General features: G+C 46.9%; 1 protein-coding gene across 1 annotated transcript; it reads left to right on the top strand.

Annotated features, from left to right (window-relative positions):
* Positions 1 to 1408: 1408 nt before the first annotated feature.
* On the top strand, positions 1409 to 24332 carry LOC110511494 (cilia- and flagella-associated protein 47-like). The gene is made up of 17 exons (XM_036984396.1): positions 1409 to 1536; positions 1619 to 1741; positions 1838 to 1969; positions 3103 to 3180; positions 10569 to 10716; positions 10873 to 10958; positions 11640 to 11829; positions 12802 to 12890; positions 13067 to 13262; positions 13905 to 13977; positions 14632 to 14880; positions 16504 to 16626; positions 16728 to 16937; positions 17040 to 17223; positions 19080 to 19290; positions 20356 to 20453; positions 24017 to 24332. The coding sequence occupies exons 1-17, from the start codon at positions 1444 to 1446 to the stop codon at positions 24299 to 24301; spliced, it is 2568 nt and encodes an 855-aa protein (XP_036840291.1). The 5' UTR covers positions 1409 to 1443; the 3' UTR covers positions 24302 to 24332.
* Positions 24333 to 24555: the final 223 nt, after the last annotated feature.

Below are 24555 nucleotides of genomic sequence, written 5' to 3'. Positions count from 1 at the left end.
TATATGTTCTGTATGGTGATGTACTGTAATCTAGTCTTCTATATGTTCTGTAGTCTAGTCTTCCATACAGTGGGGAGAACAAGTATTTGAAACACTGCCGATTTTGCAGGTTTTCCTACTTACAAAGCATGTAGAGGTCTGTACTTTTTATCATAGGTGCACTTCAACTGTGAGAGACGGACTCTAAAACAAAAATACAGAAAATCACATTGTATGATTTTTAAGTAATTAATTTGCATTTTATTGCATGACATAAGTATTTGATACATCAGAAAAGCAGAACTTAATATTTGGTACAGAAACCTTTGTTTGCATTTACAGAGATCATACGTTTCCTGTAGTTCTTGACCAGGTTTGCACACACTGCAGCAGGGATTTTGGCCCACTCCTCCATACAGACCTTCTCCAGATCCTTTAGGTTTCGGGGCTGTCTCTGGGCAATACGGACTTTCAGCTCCCTACAAATATTTTCTATTGGGTTCAGGTCTGGAGACTGGCTAGGCCACTCCAGGACCTTGAGATGCTTCTTACAGAGCCACTCCTTAGTTGCCCTGGCTGTGGGTTTCGGGTCATTGTCATGCTGGAAGACCCAGCCACGACCCATCTTCAATGTTCTTACTGAGGGAAGGAGGTTGTTGGCCAAGATCTCGCGATACATGGCCCCATCCATCCTCCCCTCAATACGGTGCAGTCGTCCTGTCCCCTTTGCAGAAAAGCATCCCCAAAGAATGATGTTTCCACCTCCATGCTTCACGGTTGGGATGGTGTTCTTGGGGTTGTACTCATCCTTCTTCTTCCTCCAAACACGGCTAGTGGAGTTTAGACCAAAAAGCTCTATTTTTGTCTCATCAGACCACATGACCTTCTCCCATTCTTCCTATGGATCATCCAGATGGTCATTGGCAAACTTCAGACGGGCCTGGACATGCGCTGGCTTGAGCAGGGGGACCTTGTGTGCGCTGCAGGATTTTAATCCATGACGGCGTAGTGTGTTACTAATGGTTTTCTTTGAGACTGTGGTCCCAGCTCTCTTCAGGTCATTGACCCGGTCCTGCCGTGTTGTTCTGGGGGAGGAAAACCTGCAAAATCGGCAGTGTATCAAATACTTGTTCTCCCCACTGTATGTACTGTATGGTGATGTACTGTAGTCTAGTCTTCTATATGTTCTTTATGGTGATGTACTTTAGTCTAGTCTCTATATGTTCTGTATGGTGCTGTTCTGTAGTCTAGTCTTCTATATGTACTGTATGGTGATGTACTGTAGTCTAGTCTCTATATGTTCTGTATGGTGATGTACGTGTCTCTAGTATCGCTCTCTCTCCCTACCACCCTTTCTGTCTCTCCCTCCCTCTCCCCCCCCCCCCCCCCCCCGCTCTCTCTCTCTCCCTCCTCTTCTCTCTGCCAGGTACTGTGGAGGCGTACAGGGAGTTAGACTGTGAGGTGATGTGGCATCCCTCTTTCTCCTCTCCTCTGGAGGGACAGTTTGACCTGTGTGTTCACCAGGGAAACACCGCACAGCTACGATGTCTGGCCAAGGTGTGTGTGTATCTGTGTGTTTCTGTAGTTGAGGTTCCTGTGATTGTTAATGTAGAGAGAGATCCCATTCCCCTCCCTCCAGCTTGGTTCATCCAGTGTGCAGCTGGCTGAGAAACATCTGGTGTTTGGATCAGTACCTCTCATCTTCCCCTCCGTCAGGACCGCAACGCTACACAACACAGGACACAACCATGCCTACTTCCAGGTACACACTCCACACCGGGTCTTTGTACCATTTATACTTGTGAGTGTGTTTTATAGAGGTATAGCGTGTGTGTGTGTGTGTGTGTGTGTGTATCAGGTGTTGGACGTGTACCCCCTGCCTGGCATGGTGGTGACCCCCACCGAGGGTGTGGTACCTGTGGGGGGGCAGGCAGAGGTCCAGGTGCACCTCAACCCCGGAGCTGTCATGAAGTTTGACACCAGAGTGGAGGTGAAGGAAACAGACACACAACAAGTCTGTACAAACACACAACATATTAAAAAGTCTCTACAAACACACAACATATCATAGTCTCTACAAATAATGACATTATTATTTCATTATTTCCGAAACCTAAATAACCTCTAGTCTTATCTGTCATTATTTCAGAAACATAAATAACCTCTAGTCTTATCTGTCATTATTTCAGAAACATAAATAACCTCTAGTCTTATCTGTCATTATTTCAGAAACATAAATAACCTCTAGTCTTACCTGTCATTATTTCAGAAACCTAAATAACCTCTAGTCTTACCTGTCATTATTTCAGAAACCTAAATAACCTCTAGTCTTACCTGTCATTATTTCAGAAACATAAATAACCTCTAGTCTTATCTGTCATTATTTCAGAAACATAAATAACCTCTAGTCTTATCTGTCATTATTTCAGAAACCTAAATAACCTCTAGTCTTACCTGTCATTATTTCAGAAACCTAAATAACCTCTAGTCTTATCTGTCATTATTTCAGAAACCTAAATAACCTCTAGTCTTATCTGTCATTATTTCAGAAACCTAAATAACCTCTAGTCTTATCTGTCATTATTTCAGAAACCTAAATAACCTCTAGTCTTATCTGTCATTATTTCAGAAACCTAAATAACCTCTAGTCTTATCTGTAATTATTTCAGAAACCTAAATAACCTCTAGTCTTACCTGTCATTATTTCAGAAACCTAAATAACCTCTAGTCTTACCTGTCATTATTTCAGAAACCTAAATAACCTCTAGTCTTACCTGTCATTATTTCAGAAACCTAAATAACCTCTAGTCTTATCTGTCATTATTTCAGAAACCTAAATAACCTCTAGTCTTATCTGTCATTATTTCAGAAACCTAAATAACCTCTAGTCTTACCTGTCATTATTTCAGAAACCTAAATAACCTCTAGTCTTACCTGTCATTATTTCAGAAACCTAAATAACCTCTAGTCTTACCTGTCATTATTTCAGAAACCTAAATAACCTCTAGTCTTACCTGTCATTATTTCAGAAACATAAATAACCTCTAGTCTTATCTGTCATTATTTCAGAAACCCAGATAGTCATGATGGATGAGCTTGTCTAACGAGGTGTGTGTGTTGCAGATAGCTCTAAGGAACATGAAATCTCTGGAGCTGAGAGTGGGCGGGTCGGTCGAGCCCCCTCTGGTGGACATCAACGTGGTGAGTTCACATGTGGAGCCCCCCCCCCCCCCCCTGGTGAACATCAACGTGGTGAGTTCATATGTGGAGCCCCCCCCCCCCCTCTGGTGGACATCAACGTGGTGAGTTCATATGTCGACCCCCCCTGGTGGACATCAACGTGGTCAGTTCATATGTGGAGCCCCCCCCCCCCCCCCCTGGTGGACATCAATGTGGTGAGTTCATATGTGGAGCCCCCCTGGTAAACATCAACATGGTGAGTTCATATGTGGAGCCCCCCCCCCCCTGGTCAAAGTTGAAGTGTACCGGGACTTCCCGGGTGGCGCAGTGGTTAAGGGCGCTGTACTGCAGCGCCAGCTGTGCCATCAGAGTCCCTGGGTTCGCGCCCAGGCTCTGTCGTAACCGGCCGCGACCGGGAGGTCCGTGGGGCGACGCACAATTGGCCTAGCGTCGTCCGGGTTAGGGAGGGCTTGGTCGGTAGGGATGTCCTTGTCTCATCGCGCACCAGCGACTCCTGTGGCGGGCCGGGCGTAGTGCACGCTAACCAAGGTTGCCAGGTGCACGGTGTTTCCTCCGACGCATTGGTGCGGCTGGCTTCCGGGTTGGATGCGCGCTGTGTTAAGAAGCAGTGCGGCTTGGTTGGGTTGTGTATCAGAGGACGCATGACATTCAGCCTTCGTCTCTCCCGAGCCGTACGGGAGTTGTAGCAATGAGACAAGATAGTAGCTACTAAAATAATTGGATACCACGAAATTGGGGAGAAAAAGGGCAAAAAAATTTTTTTTATTACAAAAAATTGAAGTGTACCTATGATGAAAATTACAGGCCTCTCTCATCTTTTTAAGTGGGAGAACTTGCACAATTGGTGGCTGACTAAATACTTTTTTGCCCCACTGTGTGTGTGTATGTACAGTGGCAAGAAAAAGTATGTGAACCCTTTGGAATGACCTGGATTTCTGAATACATTGTTCATAACATTTGATCTGATCTTCATCTAAGTCACAACAACAGACCAACATAGTGTGCTTAAACTATTAACACACAAACAATGTGGCTTTTTTTTCTCTGCACATAATGGTGTGTGTTCCTTCCAAACAACTCAACTGTAGTTTCATCTGTCCACAGAATATTTTGCCAGAAGCGCTGTGGAACATCCAGATGCTCTTTTGTTAACTTCAAATGTGCTGCATTGTTTTTTTTTGAGACAGCAGTGGCTTCTTCCGTTGTGTCCTCCCATGAACACCATTCTTGTTTAGTGTTTTACGTATCGTAGACTCGTCAGAGATATTAGCATGTTCCAGAGATTTCTGTAAGTCTTTAGCTGACACTCTAGGATTCTTCTTAACCTCATTGAGTATTCTGCGCTTTTCTCTTGCAGTCATCTTTGCAGGACGGACTCTCCTGTAGCAACAGTGATGAACTTTATAAACTCCATTTATAGACACGTTGTCTTACTGTGGACTGATGAACATCAAGGCTTTTAGAGATACTTCTGTAACAATTAGGTCTTCTGAGATCTCTCTTGTTCGAGGCATGGTTCCCATCAGGCAATGCTTCTTGTGAATAGCAAAGTCACATTTTGTGAGTGTTTTTATAGGGCAGGGCAGCTCTAACCAACATCTCCAATCTCGTCTCATTGATTGGACTCCAGGTTAGTTGACTCCTGACTCCAATTATCTTTTGGAGAAGTCATTAGCCTGGGGGTTCACATACTTTTTCCAACCTATACTGTGAATGTTTAAATGATGTAATATAGACAAGAAAAATACAATAATTGGTGTGTTATTAGTTTAAGCAGACTGTGTTGTCTGTTGTTGTGACTTAGATGAAGATCAGATCAAATGTGATGACCAATTTATTCAGAAATCCAGGTCATTCCAAAGGGTTCACATACTTTTTCTTGCCACGTGTGTGTGTGTGTGTGTGTGTGTGTGTGTGTGTGTGTGTCTGTGTCTGTGTCTGTGTGTGTGTGTGTGTGTCTGTGTCTGTGTCTGTGTCTGTGTCTGTGTCTGTGTCTGTGTCTGTGTCTGTGTCTGTGTCTGTGTCTGTGTGTGTGTCTGTGTCTGTGTGTGTGTGTGTGTGTCTGTGTCTGTGTCTGTGTCTGTGTGTGTGTGTGTGTGTGTGTGTGTGTGTGTGTGTGTGTGTGTGTGTGTGTGTGTGTGTGTGTGTGTGTGTGTGTGTGTGTGTCTGTGTGTGTCTGTGTGTGTGTGTGTGTGTCTGTGTGTGTGTGTGTGTGTCTGTGTCTGTGTCTGTGTCTGTGTCTGTGTCTGTGTCTGTGTGTGTGTGTGTGTGTGTGTGTGTGTGTGTGTGTGTGTGTGTGTGTGTGTGTGTGTGTGTCTGTGTGTGTGTGTGTGTGTGTGTGTGTGTCTGTGTCTGTGTCTGTGTCTGTGTCTGTGTGTGTCTGTGTGTGTGTGTGTGTGTCTGTGTGTGTGTGTGTCTGTGTCTGTGTGTGTGTGTGTGTGTGTGTGTGTGTACGAAACACACAGCGTGTCCTGAATATGCCCTGTCAGGAACACACTACAGCCTCTCTAGTCCTTTTCTGCTGAGTTGTGGAAAACAAACAATCCATACCAATTCATCATAACAACAAAGTTTGCTGCTTCCTGGTTTGAAATGAATGGAAACCCCTTTTCCAACAGAACAAGATGAATGTGGTGGTGTTCACTGCCTTGAAATGAGCAGGTGGTTCACACACAAAAATAGACAACTTTTTGTGTGTGAATAGTCCTTCTTCCTTTTTGCAATGGGGAGTTCTTTAAAAAAAAAATCAGAATTGACATGTTTTCCTTTGGAGTGTTTGTCTCAGCTCCTTAGCTGGGCTCTGTAGAATGAGCTGCTGGGCTCTATAGAATGAGCTGCTGGGCTCTATAGAATGAGCTGCTGGGCTCTGTAGAATGAGCTGCTGGGCTCTGTAGAATGAGCTGCTGGGCTCTATAGAATGAGCTGCTGGGCTCTATAGAATGAGCTGCTGGGCTCTGTAGAATGAGCTGCTGGGCTCTATAGAATGAGCTGCTGGGCTCTATAGAATGAGCTGCTGGGCTCTGTAGAATGAGCTGCTGGGCTCTATAGAATGAGCTGCTGGGCTCTGTAGAATGAGCTGCTGGGCTCTGTAGAATGATCTGCTGGGCTCTGTAGAATAAGCTGCTGGGCTCTGTAGAAGGAGCTGCTGGGCTCTGTAGAATAAGCTGCTGGGCTCTGTAGAAGGAGCTGCTGGGCTCTGTAGAATGAGCTGCTGGGCTCTGTAGAATGAGCTGCTGGGCTCTGTAGAATGAGCTGCTGGGCTCTGTAGAATGAGCTGCTGGGCTCTATAGAATGAGCTGCTGGGCTCTGTAGAATGAGCTGCTGGGCTCTGTAGAATGAGCTGCTGGGCTCTGTAGAATAAGCTGCTGGGCTCTGTAGAAGGAGCTGCTGGGCTCTGTAGAATGAGCTGCTGGGCTCTGTAGAATGAGCTGCTGGGCTCTGTAGAATGAGCTGCTGGGCTCTGTAGAATGAGCTGCTGGGCTCTATAGAATGAGCTGCTGGGCTCTGTAGAATGAGCTGCTGGGCTCTGTAGAATGAGCTGCTGGGCTCTGTAGAATGAGCTGCTGGACTCTGTAGAATGAGCTGCTGGGCTCTGTAGAATGAGCTGCTGGGCTCTATAGAATGAGCTGCTGGGCTCTGTAGAATGAGCTGCTGGGCTCTGTAGAATGAGCTGCTGGGCTCTGTAGAATGAGCTGCTGGGCTCTGTAGAAGGAGCTGCTGGGCTCTGTAGAATGAGCTGCTGGACTCTGTAGAATGAGCTGCTGGGCTCTTTAGAAGGAGCTGCTGGGCTCTGTAGAATGAGCTGCTGGGCTCTGTAGAATGAGCTGCTGGGCTCTGTAGAATGAGCTACTGGGCTCTGTAGAAGGAGCTGCTGGGCTCTGTAGAATGAGCTGCTGGGCTCTATAGAATGAGCTGCTGGGCTCTGTAGAATGAGCTACTGGGCTCTGTAGAATGAGCTGCTGGGCTCTGTAGAATGAGCTGCTGGGCTCTATAGAATGAGCTGCTGGGCTCTATAGAATGAGCTGCTGGGCTCTGTAGAATGAGCTGCTGGGCTCTGTAGAATGAGCTGCTGGGCTCTGTAGAAGGAGCTGCTGGGCTCTGTAGAAGGAGCTGCTGGGCTCTGTAGAATGAGCTGCTGGGCTCTGTAGAATGAGCTGCTGGGCTCTGTAGAATGAGCTGCTGGGCTCTGTAGAATGAGCTACTGGGCTCTGTAGAAGGAGCTGCTGGGCTCTGTAGAATGAGCTGCTGGGCTCTGTAGAATGAGCTGCTGGGCTCTGTAGAATGAGCTGCTGGGCTCTGTAGAATGAGCTGCTGGGCTCTGTAGAATGAGCTGCTGGGCTCTGTAGAATGAGCTGCTGGGCTCTTTAGAATGAGCTGCTGGGCTCTGTAGAATGAGCTGCTGGGCTCTGTAGAATGAGCTGCTGGGCTCTGTAGAATGAGCTGCTGGGCTCTGTAGAATGAGCTGCTGGGCTCTGTAAAATGAGCTGCTGGGCTCTGTAGAATGAGCTGCTGGGCTCTATAGAATGAGCTGCTGGGCTCTGTAGAATGAGCTGCTGGGCTCTGTAGAATGAGCTGCTGGGCTCTGTAGAATGAGCTGCTGGGCTCTATAGAATGAGCTGCTGGGCTCTGTAGAATGAGCTGCTGGGCTCTGTAGAATGAGCTGCTGGGCTCTGTAGAATGAGCTGCTGGGCTCTGTAGAATGAGCTGCTGGGCTCTATAGAATGAGCTGCTGGGCTCTGTAGAATGAGCTGCTGGGCTCTGTAGAATGAGCTGCTGGGCTCTGTAGAATGAGCTGCTGGGCTCTGTAGAATGAGCTGCTGGGCCACGCAGGCTTTGAAGAGGGCAGGCCACGCTTACAGCTGGATCCAACTGGATCCTCCCTCTCCTTTAACTGGATGCTCCCTCTCCTTTAACTGGATCCTCCCTCTACCTGGATCCTCCCTCTCCTTTAACTGGATCCTCCCTCTCCTTTAACTGGATCCTCCCTCTCCTTTAACTGGATCCTCCCTCTACCTGGATCCTCCCTCTCCTTTAACTGGATCCTCCCTCTCCTTTAACTGGATCCTCCCTCTCCTTTAACTGGATCCTCCCTCTCCTTTAACTGGATCCTCCTTCTCCTTTAACTGGATCCTCCCTCTACCTGGATCCTCCCTCTCCTTTAACTGGATCCTCCCTCTCATTTAACTGTATCCTCCCTCTCCTTTAACTGTATCCTCCCTCTCCTTTAACTGGATCCTCCCTCTCCTTTAACTGGATCCTCCCTCTCCTTTAACTGGATCCTCCCTCTCCTTTAACTGGATCCTCCCTCTCCTTTAACTGGATCCTCCCTCTCCTTTAACTGGATCCTCCCTCTCCTTTAACTGGATCCTCCCTCTCCTTTAACTGGATCCTCCCTCTCCTTTAACTGGATCCTCCCTCTCCTTTAACTGGATCCTCCCTCTCCTTTAACTGGATCCTCCCTCTCCTTTAACTGGATCCTCCCTCTACCTGGATCCTCCCTCTCCTTTAACTGGATCCACCCTCTCCTTTAACTGGATCCTCCCTCTACCTGGATCCTCCCTCTCCTTTAACTGGATCCTCCCTCTCCTTTAACTGGATCCTCCCTCTCCTTTAACTGGATCCTCCTTCTCCTTTAACTGGATTCTCCCTCTCCTTTAACTGGATTCTCCCTTTTCATTCTTTCATTTTCAGAGAGCAGAGCTAAGCTGTTCATTTTCAGAGATCAAAGCTGAGCTATTCATTTTCAGAGAGCAGAAGAGAGCTGAGCTGTTCATTTTCAGAGAGCAGATCAAAGCTGAGCTGTTCATTTTCAGAGAGCAGAGCAGACCTGTTCATTTTCAGAGAGCAGAGCAGATCTGTTCATTTTCAGAGAGCAGAACAGAGCTGAGCTGTTCATTTTCAGAGAGCAGAGCAGACCTGTTCATTTTCAGAGAGCAGAACAGAGCTGAGCTGTTCATTTTCAGAGAGCAGAGCTGAGCTGTTCATTTTCAGAGAGCAGAGCAGACCTGTTCATTTTCTGAAGGCTGTTTTTTTTGCCACAGTCAGAAAACAAAACATTCAACTCGGTCTGTAAAATATTTAGACTCCTTAAATATTCCTCCTCTCAGAAACATCTCTCCATCTTACTTATCCTCCTCCTCCTCTCAGAAACATCTCTCCATCTTAGTTATCCTCCTCCTCTCAGAAACATCTCTTCATCTTAGTTATCCTCCTCCTCCTCTCAGAAACATCTCTCCATCTTAGTTATCCTCCTCCTCTCAGAAACATCTCTCCATCTTAGTTATCCTCCTCCTCCTCTCAGAAACATCTCTCCATCTTAGTTATCCTCCTCCTCCTCTCAGAAACATCTCTCCATCTTAGTTATCCTCCTCCTCCTCCTCCTCTCAGAAACATCTCTCCATCTTACTTATCCTCCTCCTCCTCTCAGAAACATCTCTCCATCTTAGTTATCCTCCTCCTCTCAGAAACATCTCTTCATCTTAGTTATCCTCCTCCTCCTCTCAGAAACATCTCTCCATCTTAGTTATCCTCCTCCTCCTCTCAGAAACATCTCTCCATCTTAGTTATCCTCCTCCTCCTCTCAGAAACATCTCTCCATCTTAGTTATCCTCCTCCTCCTCCTCCTCTCAGAAACATCTCTCCATCTTAGTTATCCTCCTCCTCCTCCTCCTCTCAGAAACATCTCTCCATCTTAGTTATCCTCCTCCTCTCAGAAACATCTCTCCATCTTAGTTATCCTCCTCCTCCTTTCAGAAACATCTCTCCATCTTAGTTATCCTCCTCCTCCTCTCAGAAACATCTCTCCATCTTAGTTACCCTCCTCCTCCTCCTCTCAGAAACATCTCTCCATCTTAGTTATCCTCCTCCTCCTCTCAGAAACATCTCTCCATCTTAGTTATCCTCCTCCTCCTCTCAGAAGCATCTCTCCATCTTAGTTATCCTCCTCCTCCTCTCAGAAACATTTCTCCATCTTAGTTACCCTCCCCCTCCTTCTCTCAGAAACATCTCTCCATCTTAGTTATCCTCCTCCTCCTCTCAGAAACATCTCTCCATCTTTGTTATCCTCCTCCTCCTCTCAGGAACATCTCTTCATCTTTGATATCCTCCTCCTCCTCTCAGAAACATCTCTCCATCTTTGTTATCCTCCTCTCAGAAACATCTCTCCATCTTTGTTATCCTCCTCTCAGAAACATCTCTCCATCTTAGTTATCCTCCTCCTCCTCAGAAACATCTCTTCATCTTTGATATCCTCCTCCTCCTCTCAGAAACATCTCTCCATCTTTGTTATCCTCCTCCTCCTCTCAGAAACATCTCTTCATCTTTGTTATCCTCCTCCTCGTCTCAGAAACATCTCTTCATCTTTGTTATCCTCCTCCTCCTCCTCTCAGAAATCCTTCCTGTTCCACGGAGTGTATTCTGGTTCCAGTCGTGGCGTTCCGTTCTCCCTGAGGAACCGATCCTCTGCCCTGGCCCGGGTCCAGTTTGACCTGTCAGAACACACTGACTTCACCATCCACCTCCCTCCACACTCTGCAGGTATGTATTTGATTGATTGATTGATAGACACATTGGCTGTGACTGAAATGCTCTGAGAAGATAGACTGTCATAAACTGTCAGCCTAGTTCAATTTAGATGTATGGATTACTAAACTGGAGGCCTAATATTGAGAGCCAGGTGTTGGTGTGTTACAGGTACGAGCCAGGAGCCAGACGTGTTTGTGATGGATTTACAGGGGCAGCAGACTGCCCAGTGTTGCCTGGTGTTCTCCCCTAAACAAGTAAGGGCTCCGTCCTCCCTCCTCTGTTTTCATTATCCCTCATCTAAACTATTAATCACCAACACATCAACCACCTTCCACAGTACTCCACCTACATCTGTGTCTATTAATCACCAACACATCAACCACCTTCCACAGTACTCCACCTACATCTGTGTCTATTAATCACCAACACATCAACCACCTTCCACAGTCCTCCACCTACATCTGTGTCTATTAATCACTAACACATCAGCCACCTTCCACAGTCCTCCACCTACATCTGTGTCTATTAATCACTAACACATCAACCACCTTCCACAGTCCTCCACCTACATCTGTGTCTATTAATCACTAACACATCAGCCACCTTCCACAGTCCTCCACCTACATCTGTGTCTATTAATCACCAACACATCAAACACCTTCCACAGTCCTCCACCTACATCTGTGTCTATTAATCACCTTCCACAGTACTCCACCTACATCTGTGTCTATTAATCACCAACACATCAACCACCTTCCATAGTACTCCACCTACATCTGTGTTTATAATAGACATGTTTTCCCTGAACACAGAGACATCAAGGATAAGTTCTCCTCACCATAATCATGATCCTAACCTCACCATTACACCAAACGGAACTGACCCAAACCCCATTCCATCTCTATCAGTCGGTAGTTCCTGTGTTTGTCCTGCAGGTGGCAGCGTATGACTTCAACCTGCCTGTGACGGTCAACGGTGTGGGCATGCCTCCCTTCTCCTCTTCCTCCTCCTCCGCCCCTCCCAGCTCTGTCCACAAGTCCTCCTCTTCCCGGGACCAACACATCGTCACCCCGCGTCCGCTGCCCATCGCCATGGAGACGCTATCACGCAGGGTGCAGGCCACAGGTTAGAGGGGTGATACGGGGTCAGAAAGTGTGTCAGTTGCCTGCCTGAACCATTGGCCTGAACAGATGGACTGAGATGTTCTGTCCCTGCAGTATACTTAATATATATATATTTTTTTTAAATAAACTTTTCTTGCTGCTTTTCCTTGACAGTAAACAAACAACAGACAAAAACAAGAAACAACTTAACATTTACATACATTTCCACAAACATCAATGACATCACACTTTCTCAGACCTACATGTTCCCACTGTATCCACATCCAACGTTGTTTCCAATACTTGTAAGACTCCATATGACCTCACAATGTGCTATGTTGTTTCTGTCCCTGCAGTATACTAGACAGTAATGACACTACACACTCAGCATTCCATAGGGCTCTGAGATAAGAAAATAGGTTGAAGATAAGAGTGGTTTAGGAGCTGAGATAAGACAATAGGTTGAAGATAAGAGAGGTTTAGGAGCTGAGATAAGACAATAGGTTGAAGATAAGAGTGGTTTAGGAGCTGAGATAAGACAATAGGTTGAAGATAAGAGTGGTTTAGGAGCTGAGATAAGACAATAGGTTGAAGATAAGAGTGGTTTAGGAGCTGAGATAAGACAATAGGTTGAAGATAAGAGAGGTTTAGGAGCTGAGATAAGACAATAGGTTGAAGCTAAGAGTGGTTTAGGAACTGTGATAAGACAATAGGTTGAAGATAAGAGTGGTTTGGGAGCTGAGATAAGACAATAAGTTGAAGATAAGAGGGGTTTAGGAGCTGTGATAAGACAATAGGTTGAAGATAAGAGTGGTTTAGGAGCTGAGATAAGACAATAGGTTGAAGATAAGAGAGGTTTAGGAGCTGAGATAAGACAATAGGTTGAAAATAAGAGTGGTTTAGGAGCTGTGATAAGACAATAAGTTGAAGATAAGAGTGGTTTAGGAGCTGTGTAATTAGCACTTAATATATTCTGTCCCTGTGTGTCCCTCAGCCCTGTGTGTCCCGCTGGAGATGTCCCCATCAAGTCTCCAGTTTGATCTGGAGCCCTTTAGCTCAGTTACTACTACCTCACAAACTCAGGTAGCTACTGTCACCTCACCACTCCACCAACTACTAAAGCAGGTAGATTCTGAATGGCAGATGTTTCTCATGGCTGGCAGAGAGAAAAAGCTTGATATTCCCAACTGAGAGGCAGTTTGTGTGTTGTTGGGCTGAGCTACAACCAGCTGGAAGCTCTTCTCCTCTGTTGTCTCCAGACCGTAGAGCTGAGGAACGTGTCTGACAAGAGGCTGAGCTGGAGGATTGACTGCAGCGCTGCAGTAACACCAGGAGGGGGCAGTAGCACCAGCAGCAATGAGGGGCTGTTCATTGTCTGTCCTACTGCTGGGACACTGGAGCCACTGCAGTGTGTGTCGGTCACTGTCTCCCTCTCTCCTGAGACAGTCCCACCAGGTTAACCCCTCTCTCACCTCACCCTCAGAGCTCACTTCTGGTGGACAGTTAATATAATTATAATAACAACACTCCAAAGTTCATCGTTTTTTATTTATTTAACATGACAAGTCAGTTAAGAGCAAATTATTATTTACAATGACGGCCAAACCTGGACGACTCTGGGACAATTGTGCGCCGCCCTGTGGGACTCCCAATCACAGCCGGTTGTGATACAGCCTGTAATCGAACCAGGGTCTGTAGTGACGCCTCTAGCACTGAGATGCAGTGCCTTAGACCACCTGAACCAGGGTCTGTAGTGACGCCTCTAGCACTGAGATGCAGTGCCTTAGACCACCTGAACCAGGGTCTGTAGTGACGTCTCTAGCTCTGAGATGCAGTGTTATGTTTAGATGAGTCCTGCTGCTACTGAATGATTTCATGGAGGTTCTGAAAGTGTTTTTTTTTATGTGTTTTGTTCTGCATCTTCACTCTTTCTACCAGTGACAGCGGGTCAGATCGAGGTGTCCCTCCCTCTTTTTCTGTCTGAGGAGGGGCAGGAGGAGAGAGAGGGGGAGGAGGGGGGAGCCCCTCACCCCTACAGGGTGCTGTCTCTCAGTGCCACCCCTCACCCCCCCAGCATCACCTTCCTCCCCCCTCGAGTCCTCCTCACCCCTGTCCCTCTGGACACACCCTCCACCACCACCCTCTTCCTGCTCCCCACCGGGTACCCCAGGTCTGTACCACCCAACCACCTGCCTGTCATGATGGGCTTCCACCCACTAACTGACTGTTTACTGTAGTAGAGTAATGATCTCTATGCTCTGATAGGTGGCCTGTGTATTTATAACCTGATCCAGCAGTGTTACAGCTCCAGATAAACAGATCTGCATTTCCATACAGTAATAATACAGAATAGAGTCCCATTATAGTCCCATTATAGAGTCCCATTATAGAGTCCCATTATAGTCCCACTATAGAGTCCCATTATAGAGTCCCATTATAGAGTCCCATTATAGAGTCCCATTATAGAGTCTCATTATAAAGTCTCATTATAGAGTCCCATTATAGAGTCCCATTATAGAGTCTCATTATAGTCCCACTATAGAGTCCCACTATAGAGTCCCATTATAGTCCCACTATAGAGTCCCACTATAGTCCCACTATAGAGTCCCATTATAGAGTCTCATTATAGAGTCCCATTATAGAGTCCCATTATAGAGTCCCATTATAGAGTTCCATTATAGAGTCCCATTATAGAGTCCCATAATAGAGTCTCATTATAGAGTCCCATTATAGAGTCATTATAGAGTAATTATAGAGTCATATATTAATATCCCATATAGTGCAATACAGTCTCACCTCTGTGACCTTTGCCTTCTGACCCTAGTGGTTCCTGTCTGCGTGTGGAGGTGGAGGAGATGGTTCTGAAGGATGGCAGTCGGGTGAAGCCCCTCTCAGTCAGCTTGCCCCACAACGGCACCGTCCCTCCCCAGACCCACACAGAGCCCCAGACCCACACAGAGCCCCAGACCCACACAGAGCCCCAGACCCCCATCACCTGCACAGTGACCTTCTGCTCACCTCAGCCCCTGGACCTCAGCTCACACATCACATTCCTGGACCACCTCAACAACAGGTACGGATACTTAGGAAACCTCGTCCCAGTCAACCACACATACTGTTCATTATCTCTCTCTCTTTTGTACTCTAGATCTAGGAGGCCCTTATTGCCTTGTCTCTCAGATCATTTCTCTCTTTCTCTCTCTCTCTCTTTCTCTCTCTCTCTCTCTCTCTCTCTCTCTCTCTCTCTTTTGCACTCTAGATCTTTCTCTGTTTCTGTCTCTCTCTCTGTCTCTCTCTGTTTCTTTCTCTCAATTAAATACAATTCAAGAGGCTTTATTGGCATGGGAAACGTGTTAACATTGCCAAAGCAAGTGAGGTGGATATTATACAAAGTGAAATAAACAATCAATATTAACAGTAAACATTACACTCACAGAAGTTTCAAAACAATAAAGACATTACAAATGTCATATTATATATATGCAGTGTTGTAACAATGTACAAATGGTTAAAGTACACAAGAGAAAATAAATAAGCATAAATATGGGTTGTATTTACAATGGTGTTTGTTCTTCACTGGTTGCCCTTTTCTCGTGGCAACAGGTCACAAATCTTGCTGCTGTGATGGCACACTGTGGAATTTCACCCAGTAGATATTGGGAGTTTATCAAAATTTGATTTGTTTTCGAATTCTTTGTGGATCTGTGTAATCTGAGGGAAATATGGCTCTCTAATATGGTCATACATTGGGCAGGAGGTTAGGAAGTGCAGCTCAGTTTCCACCTCATTTTGTGGGCAGTGAGCACATAGTCTGTCTTCTCTTGAGATCCAGGTCTGCCTACGGCGACCTTTCTCAATAGCAAGGCTATGCTCACTGAGTCTGTACATAGTAAAAGCTTTCCTTAAGTTTGGGTCAGTCACAATGGTCAGGTATTCTGCCACTGTGTACTCTCTGTTTAGGCCCAAATAGCATCCTAGTTTGCTCAGTTTTTTTGTTAATTCTCTCCGATATGTCAAGTAATTATCTTTTTGTTTTCTCATGATTTGGTTGGGTCTAATTGTGCTGCTGTCCTAGGGCTCTGTGGGGTGTGTTTGTGTTTGTGAACAGAGCCCCAGGACCAGCTTGCTTAGGGGACTCTTCTCCAGGTTCATCTCTCTGTAGGTGATGGCTTTGTTATGGAAGGTTTGTGAATATTTTAGGTGGTTGTAGAATTTAACGGCTCTTTTCTGGATTTTGATAATTAGTGGGTATCGGCCTAATTCTGCTCTGCATGCATCATTTGGTGTTCTACGTTGTACACAGAGGATATTTTTGCAGAATTATGCATGCAGAGTCTCAATTTGGTGTTTGTCCCATTTTGTGAAGTCTTGGTTGGTGAGCGGACCCCAGACCTCACAACCATAAAGGGCAATGGGCTCTATGACTGATTCAAGTATTTTTAGCCAGATCCTAATTGGTATGTTGAATTTTATGTTCCTTTTGATGGCATAGAAGGCCCTTCTTGCCTTGTCTCTCATCATTTCTCTCTCTCTCTCTCTCTCTCTCTCTCTCTCTCTCTCTCTCTCTCTCTCTCTCTCTCTCTCTCTCTAGCTTCGTCCAGTGATGTCTTATTTTCTCTCCTCCTCTCTCTCTCCTGTCTTAGTCCAGAGTTGTACATGATGTGTTAATTTCTCTCCTATCTGTCGGTCTCTTCAGGTTCAGGGTGGAGGTCTGTGCTACAGCAGATAACAGTTTGTTGACAGTGTGGCCCTACCTGGCTCTGCACCGCTCTGAGCAGCAGATAGTCCTCAAGAGTGGTACGTCCTGCTGTCCTGTTCTGTACCCACAACACACTGCACCGTGTACAGCATTCATACACTCACACTGAGGAGGACTGTCTACTAATCTAAGTATCTCTGTTCTTCCACCCCCCACCCTAGAGTCCAGACAGTAGACTCCAGCTCTAGTGAGTGGAGGAACTCGTACCTTATGAGTCAAGGTAAAGACACACGGACCATCTACGACATGCTGCGTCACCTGAGCGGACAGACACTTCCTGGTGTGAGCACCAACCAATCGCTGCCCTGCAACCTCACTGAGCGCGTGCAGCAGCTGCTCCACTGGAACACAGTGCTGCTGGCCTTCCTCAGGTACCACACAGACAGTTAATCACTCATACACGGACAACTCCGCCGGCCGCCGTACGCAGGCACACACGCTCACCGGCCTCCTCACTGTGTTGTGATCTTCAGGAGGCAGGGAGCCTGTCTGTCCCACATCAGACCCGAGTACCTGTTAGACTCCCAGGAGTTCAGCCACTGGAGCTCTCTACAGGCCCAGTCCCAGTGTGATCAGAGGGGGCTGGACTACAGCAGCAAGGTCTTTGAATCCCTCAGTAAAAGGGCCTGGATGGATGTTCTACTGCAGACCTACAAGGCAAGAGAGTGTAGTCTTTCTATCTCTCGCTCTCTCTCTCTCTCTCTCTCTCTCTCTCTCTCTCTCTCTTTCTCTCTCTCACTTGCTCTCTCTTTCTCTCTATCGCTCGCTCTCTCTCTCTCTGTCTCTGTCTCTCTCTAATCTCTCTCTCTAATCTCTCTCTCTCTCTCTAATCTCTCTCTCTAATCTCTCTCTCTCTCTCTCTCTCTCTCTCTCTCTCTCTCTCTCTCTCTCTAATCTCTCTCTCTAATCTCTCTCTCTCTCTCTCTCCTTCTCGGTCTCTCTCTCAATTTCAATTCAAGGGGCTTTATTGGCATGGGAAACATGTGTTAACATTGCCAAAGCAAGTGAGGTAGATAATATACAAAAGTGAAATAAACAATAAACACGAACAGTAAACATTACACATACAGAAGTTTCAAAACAATAAAGACAAATGTCATATTACAAATGTCATATTATATACAGTGGGGCAAGAAAGTATTTAGTCAGCCACGAATTGTGCAAGTTCTCCCACTTAAAAAGAAGAGAGAGGCCTGTAATTTTCATCATAGGTACACTTCAACTATGACAGACAAAAAAATCACATTGTAGGATTTTTAATGAATTTATTTGCAAATTATGGTGGAAAATAAGTATTTGGTCAATAACAAAAGTTTATCTCAATACTTTGTTATATACCCTTTGTTGGCAATGACAGAGGTCAAACGTTTTCTGTAAGTCTTCACAAGTTTTTCACACACTGTTGCTGGTATTTTGGCCCATTCCGCAATGCAGATCTCCTCTAGAGCAGTGATGTTTTGGGGCTGTTGCTGGGCAACACAGACTTTCAACTGGACATGTACTGGCTTAAGCAGGGGGACACGTCTGGCACTGCAGGATTTGAGTCCCTGGTGGCGTAGTGTGTTACTGATGGTAGGCTTTGTTACTTTGGTCCCAGCTCTCTGCAGGTCATTCACTAGGTCTCCCCGTGTGGTTCTGGGATTTTTGCTCACCGTTCTTGTGATCATTTTGACCCCGCGGGGTGAGATCTTGCGTGGAGCCCCAGATCGAGGGAAATTATCAGTGGTCTTGAATGTCTTCCATTTCCTAATAATTTATCCCACAGTTGATTTCTTCAAACCAAGCTGCTTACCTATTGCAGATTCAGTCTTCCCAGCCTGGTGCAGGTCTACAATTTTGTTTCTGCTGTCCTTTGACAGTTCTTTGGTCTTGGCCATAGTGGAGTTTGGAGTGTGACTGTTTGAGGTTGTGGACAGGTGTCTTTTATACTGATAGCAAGTCCAAAAAGGTGCCATTAATACAGGTAACGAGTGGAGGACAGAGGAGCCTCTTAAAGAAGTTGTTACAGGTCTGTGAGAGCCAGAAATCTTGCTTGTTTGTAGGTGACCAAATACTTATTTTCCAACATAATTTGCAAATACATTCATTAGAAATCCTACAATGTGATTTTCTGGATGTTTTTCCTCATTTTGTCCGTCATAGTTGAAGTGTACCTATGATGAAAATTACAGGCCTCTCTCATCTTTTTAAGTGGAAGAACTTGCACAATTGGTGGCTGACTAAATACGTTTTTGCCCCACTGTATATATACATACAGTGTTGTAATAATGTGCAAATGGTTAAAGTACACAAGGGAAAATAAATAAACATAAATATGGGTTGTATTTACAATGGTGTTTGTTCTTCACTGGTTGCCCTTTTCTTGTGGCAACAGGTCACAAATCTCTCTCTGTCTCTCTCTCGGTCTCTCTCTCTATATCTCTTTCTCTCTCTCTCTCTCTCTCTCCCTCTGTGTCCTGATCAGCAGTCTGAGGAATGTATCTGTGTCTGTCTGTCTGTCCCCTCCTCCCCAGGTGCTAGTCCTGCCACGGGTGACAGAGGGTCCCTTGTCCCTGGGCCTCCAGAGCTGTGACAGTGGCAGCATGGAGCAGCAGGTCCCCAGGATAGACCCAAAGCCCCTGACCTCTAACGTCTACTCCACCTGGGAGAGGAGGCTACTCACCTGGCTCAACCTGCACTACCACAGCATGAGGACTACCGTCTGGAGCCCACTCACCTCTACAGGTAGGAGGGGGGTGTTGAGGGAGAGACAGGGAGGTAGAGACAGGGAGGTAGAGACAGGGAGGTAGAGACAGGGAGGTAGAGAGAGAGAGGTAGAGACAGAGAGGTAGAGACAGAGAGGTAGAGACAGAGAGGTAGAGACAGGGAGGTAGAGACAGGGAGGTAGAGACAGGGAGGTAGAGAGAGAGAGGTAGAGACAGAGAGGTAGAGACAGAGAGGTAGAGACAGGGAGGTAGAGACAGGGAGGTAGAGACAGAGAGGTAGAGACAGAGAGGTAGAGACAGAGAGGTAGAGAGAGAGAGGTAGAGAGAGAGAGGTAGAGACAGGGAGGTAGAGACAGGGAGGTAGAGACAGAGAGGTAGAGACAGGGAGGTAGAGACAGGGAGGTAGAGACAGGGAGGTAGAGACAGAGAGGTAGAGACAGAGAGGTAGAGACAGGGAGGTAGAGACAGGGAGGTAGAGAGAGGGAGGTAGAGACAGAGAGGTAGAGACAGAGAGGTAGAGACAGAGAGGTAGAGACAGAGAGGTAGAGACAGGGAGGTAGAGACAGGGAGGTAGAGACAGAGAGGTAGAGACAGGGAGGTAGAGACAGAGAGGTAGAGACAGGGAGGTAGAGAGAGAGAGGTAGAGACAGAGATTGACAGAGGTCGAGACAGGGAGGTAGAGACAGGGAGGTAGAGACAGGGAGGTAGAGACAGAGAGGTAGAGAGAGAGAGGTAGAGACAGAGATTGACAGAGGTCGAGACAGGGAGGTAGAGACATAGATTGACAGAGGTAGAGACAGAGAGTTAGAGAGAGAGAGGTAGAGACAGAGATTGACAGAGGTCGAGACAGGGAGGTAGAGACATAGATTGACAGAGGTAGAGACAGAGATTGACAGAGGTAGAGACAGAGAGATAGAGACAGAGATTGAGAGAGGTATAGACAGAGATTGACAGAGGTAGAGACAGAGAGATAGAGACAGAGATTGACAGAGATAGAGACAGAGATTGACAGAGGTAGAGACAGAGACTGATCCAAAGAGACATCCACAACTCTTCTGTTACCTATATTCTGCTCTTTAACCAGGAGACGTCCCATCAGCCCGCTGGGTGGTGAACTTTGACCTGGACCTGGCAGACGGCCTGGTTCTGGCTGCTGTGCTGGCTGCCTACTGTCCCTTTCTGGTACGGGCCTGTGTCAAATCAAATGTTACTTGTCACAATACGACAATAACCAACGATGCTTTAAGAAGATTTACCGGTACAGAGTCAATGTGGAGGCTATATACAGGGTATTACGGTACAGAGTCAATGTGGAGGCTATATACAGGGGGTACCGGTACAGAGTCAATGTGGAGGCTATATACAGGGTATTACGGTACAGAGTCAATGTGGAGGCTATATACAGAGGGTACCGGTACAGAGTCAATGTGGAGGCTATATACAGGGGGTACCGGTACAGAGTCAATGTGGAGGCTATATACAGGGTATTACGGTACAGAGTCAATGTGGAGGCTATATACAGGGTATTACGGTACAGAGTCAATGTGGAGGCTATATACAGGGGGTACCGGTACAGAGTCAATGTGGAGGCTATATACAGGGGGTACCGGTACAGAGTCAATGTGGAGACTATACACAGGGGGTACTGGTACAGAGTCAGTGTGGAGGCTATATACAGGGGGTACCGGTACAGAGTCAATGTGGAGGCTATATACAGGGTATTACGGTACAGAGTCAATGTGGAGGCTATATACAGGGTGTTACGGTACAGAGTCAATGTGGAGGCTATATACAGGGGGTACCGGTACAGAGTCAATGTGGAGGCTATATACAGGGTATTACGGTACAGAGTCAATGTGGAGGCTATATACAGAGGGTACTGGTACAGAGTCAATGTGGAGGCTATATACAGGGGGTACTGGTACAGAGTCAATGTGGAGGCTATATACAGAGGGTACCAGTACAGAGTCAGTGTGGAGGCTATATACAGGAGGTACCTGGTACAGAGTCAGTGTGGAGGCTATATACAGGGGGTACCTGGTACAGAGTCAGTGTGGAGGCTATATACAGGGGGTACTGGTACAGAGTCAATGTGGAGACTATATACAGGGGGTACCGGTACAGAGTCAATGTGGAGGCTATATACAGGGGGTACTGGTACAGAGTCAATGTGGAGGCTATATACAGAGGGGTACCAGTACAGAGTCAATGTGGAGGCTATATACAGGGGGTACCGGTACAGAGTCAATGTGGAGGCTATATACAGGGGGTACTGGTACAGAGTCAATGTGGAGGCTATATACAGAGGGTACCAGTACAGAGTCAATGTGGAGGCTATATACAGGGGGTACCGGTACAGAGTCAATGTGGAGACTATATACAGGGGGTACCGGTACAGAGTCAATGTGGAGGCTATATACAGGGGGTACCGGTACAGAGTCAATGTGGAGGCTATATACAGGGGGTACTGGTACAGAGTCAATGTGGAGGCTATATACAGAGGGTACCAGTACAGAGTCAATGTGGAGGCTATATACAGAGGGTACTGGTACAGAGTCAATGTGGAGGCTATATACAGGGGGTACCGGTACAGAGTCAATGTGGAGGCTATATACAGAGGGTACCGGTACAGAGTCAATGTGGAGGCTATATACAGGGGGTACCGGTACAGAGTCAATGTTGAGGCTATATACAGGGGGTACTGGTACAGAGTCAATGTGGAGGCTATATACAGGGGGTACTGGTACAGAGTCAATGTGGAGGCTATTTACAGAGGGTACCGGTACAGAGTCAATGTGGAGGCTATTTACAGGGGGTACTGGTACAGAGTCAATGTGGAGGCTATTTACAGAGGGTACCGGTACAGAGTCAATGTGGAGGCTATTTACAGGGGGTACTGGTACAGAGTCAATGTGGAGGCTATTTACAGAGGGTACTGGTACAGAGTCAATGTGGAGGCTATTTACAGGGGGTACTGGTACAGAGTCAATGTTGAGGCTATACACAGGGGGTACCGGTACAGAGTCAATGTGGAGGCTATATACAGGGGGTACCGGTACAGAGTCAATGTGGAGGCTATATACAGGGGGTACCGGTACAGAGTCAATGTGGAGGCTATATACAGAGGGTACCGGTACAGAGTCAATGTGGAGGCTATTTACAGAGGGTACCGGTACAGAGTCAATGTGGAGGCTATTTACAGAGGGTACCGGTACAGAGTCAATGTTGAGGCTATATACAGGGGGGTACCAGTACAGAGTCAATGTGGAGACTATATACAGGGGGTACTGGTACAGAGTCAATGTGGAGGCTATATACAGGGGGTACCGGTACAGAGTCAATGTGGAGACTATATACAGGGGGTACCGGTACAGAGTCAATGTGGAGACTATATACAGAGGGTACCGGTACAGAGTCAATGTGGAGGCTATATACAGGGGGTACCGGTACAGAGTCAATGTGGAGGCTATATACAGGGGGTACCGGTACAGAGTCAATGTGGAGGCTATATACAGGGGGTACCGGTACAGAGTCAATGTGGAGGCTATATACAGGGGGTACCGGTACAGAGTCAATGTGGAGACTATATACAGGGGGTACTGGTACAGAGTCAATGTGGAGGCTATATACAGGGGATACCGGTACAGAGTCAATGTGGAGGCTATATACAGGGGGTACCGGTACAGAGTCAATGTGGAGGCTATATACAGGGGGTACCGGTACAGAGTCAATGTGGAGACTATATACAGGGGGTACCGGTACAGAGTCAATGTGGAGGCTATATACAGAGGGTACCGGTACAGAGTGAATGTGGAGGCTATATACAGGGGGTACTGGTACAGAGTCAATGTGGAGGCTATTTACAGAGGGTACTGGTACAGAGTCAATGTGGAGGCTATTTACAGAGGGTACTGGTACAGAGTCAATGTGGAGGCTATATACAGGGTGTACCGGTACAGAGTCAATGTGGAGGCTATTTACAGGGGGTACTGGTACAGAGTCAATGTTGAGGCTATATAAAGGGGGTACCGGTACAGAGTCAATGTGGAGGCTATATACAGAGGGTACCGGTACAGAGTCAATGTGGAGGCTATATACAGGGGGTACCAGTACAGAGTCAATGTGGAGGCTATATACAGAGGGTACCGGTACAGAGTCAATGTGGAGGCTAAATACAGGGGGTACTGGTACAGAGTCAATGTGGAGGCTATATACAGGGGGTACCGGTACAGAGTCAATGTGGAGGCTATACACAGGGGGTACTGGTACAGAGTCAATGTGGAGGCTATACACAGGGGGTACAGAGTCAATGTGGAGGCTATATACAGGGGGTACAGAGTCAATGTGGAGGCTATTTACAGAGGGTACCGGTACAGAGTCAATGTGGAGGCTATATACAGGGGGTACCGGTACAGAGTCAATGTGGAGGCTATATACAGGGGGTACTGGTACAGAGTCAATGTGGAGGCTATATACAGAGGGTACCAGTACAGAGTCAATGTGGAGGCTATATACAGGGGGTACCAGTACAGAGTGATGATACTGTGTTCTCTCCTCCTATTCCTGGTCAACTCTTGTCCTCGTCTACTCTGTGGGAAATTGTCAGTAAATCTAGACTCATCTAAACTCGACTGGTTTTGATTCGTCTGACTGTGGTAGCAGATAAGGCTTAATCTGTGTCTGGGAAACTGGCCCAGTGTTGACTGCCCCCCCCCCCCCCCCCTCTGGTCTCTCCGGTCCCTCAGATCCCCAGTCATCTCCAGAGGATGTACACCAGCATCAGCCGCCTGGAACAGAACCTTCACAACAGTATCATCCTCAGCCAGGCCTTCACACTGCTCTGCCTGGACATAGACATCCAGCCCACAGAGCTGTCAGACTCGAACCCTGTTCTGATGTTGATGCTGTGTGTTTACCTGTATGAGACGCTGCCCCAGTACCTTCCCAGGAGAACCATCACTCTGTCTGGCAGCCTGCACCACACCTTCACCAAACAGGCAGGTCTCTCTCTCTCCATCACACAGCACTAGCCCTGTGTAACCCTGTCTTACAGCCTGCACCACACCTTCACCAAACAGGCAGGTCTCTCTCTCTCCATCACACAGCACTAGCCCTGGGTAACCCTGTCTTACAGCCTGTGTGTGTGTGTGTGTGTGTGTGTGTGTGTGTGTGTGTGTGTGTGTGTGTGTGTGTGTGTGTGTGTGTGTGTGTGTGTGTGTGTGTGTGTGTGTGTGTGTGTGTGTGTGTGTGTGTGTGTGTGTGTGTGTGTGTGTGTGTGTGCTCC

Source organism: Oncorhynchus mykiss, chromosome 7, assembly GCF_013265735.2.
Source record: "Oncorhynchus mykiss isolate Arlee chromosome 7, USDA_OmykA_1.1, whole genome shotgun sequence".
Taxonomy (NCBI): domain Eukaryota; kingdom Metazoa; phylum Chordata; class Actinopteri; order Salmoniformes; family Salmonidae; genus Oncorhynchus; species Oncorhynchus mykiss.
This window is presented reverse-complemented; position numbering and strand designations above follow the sequence as displayed.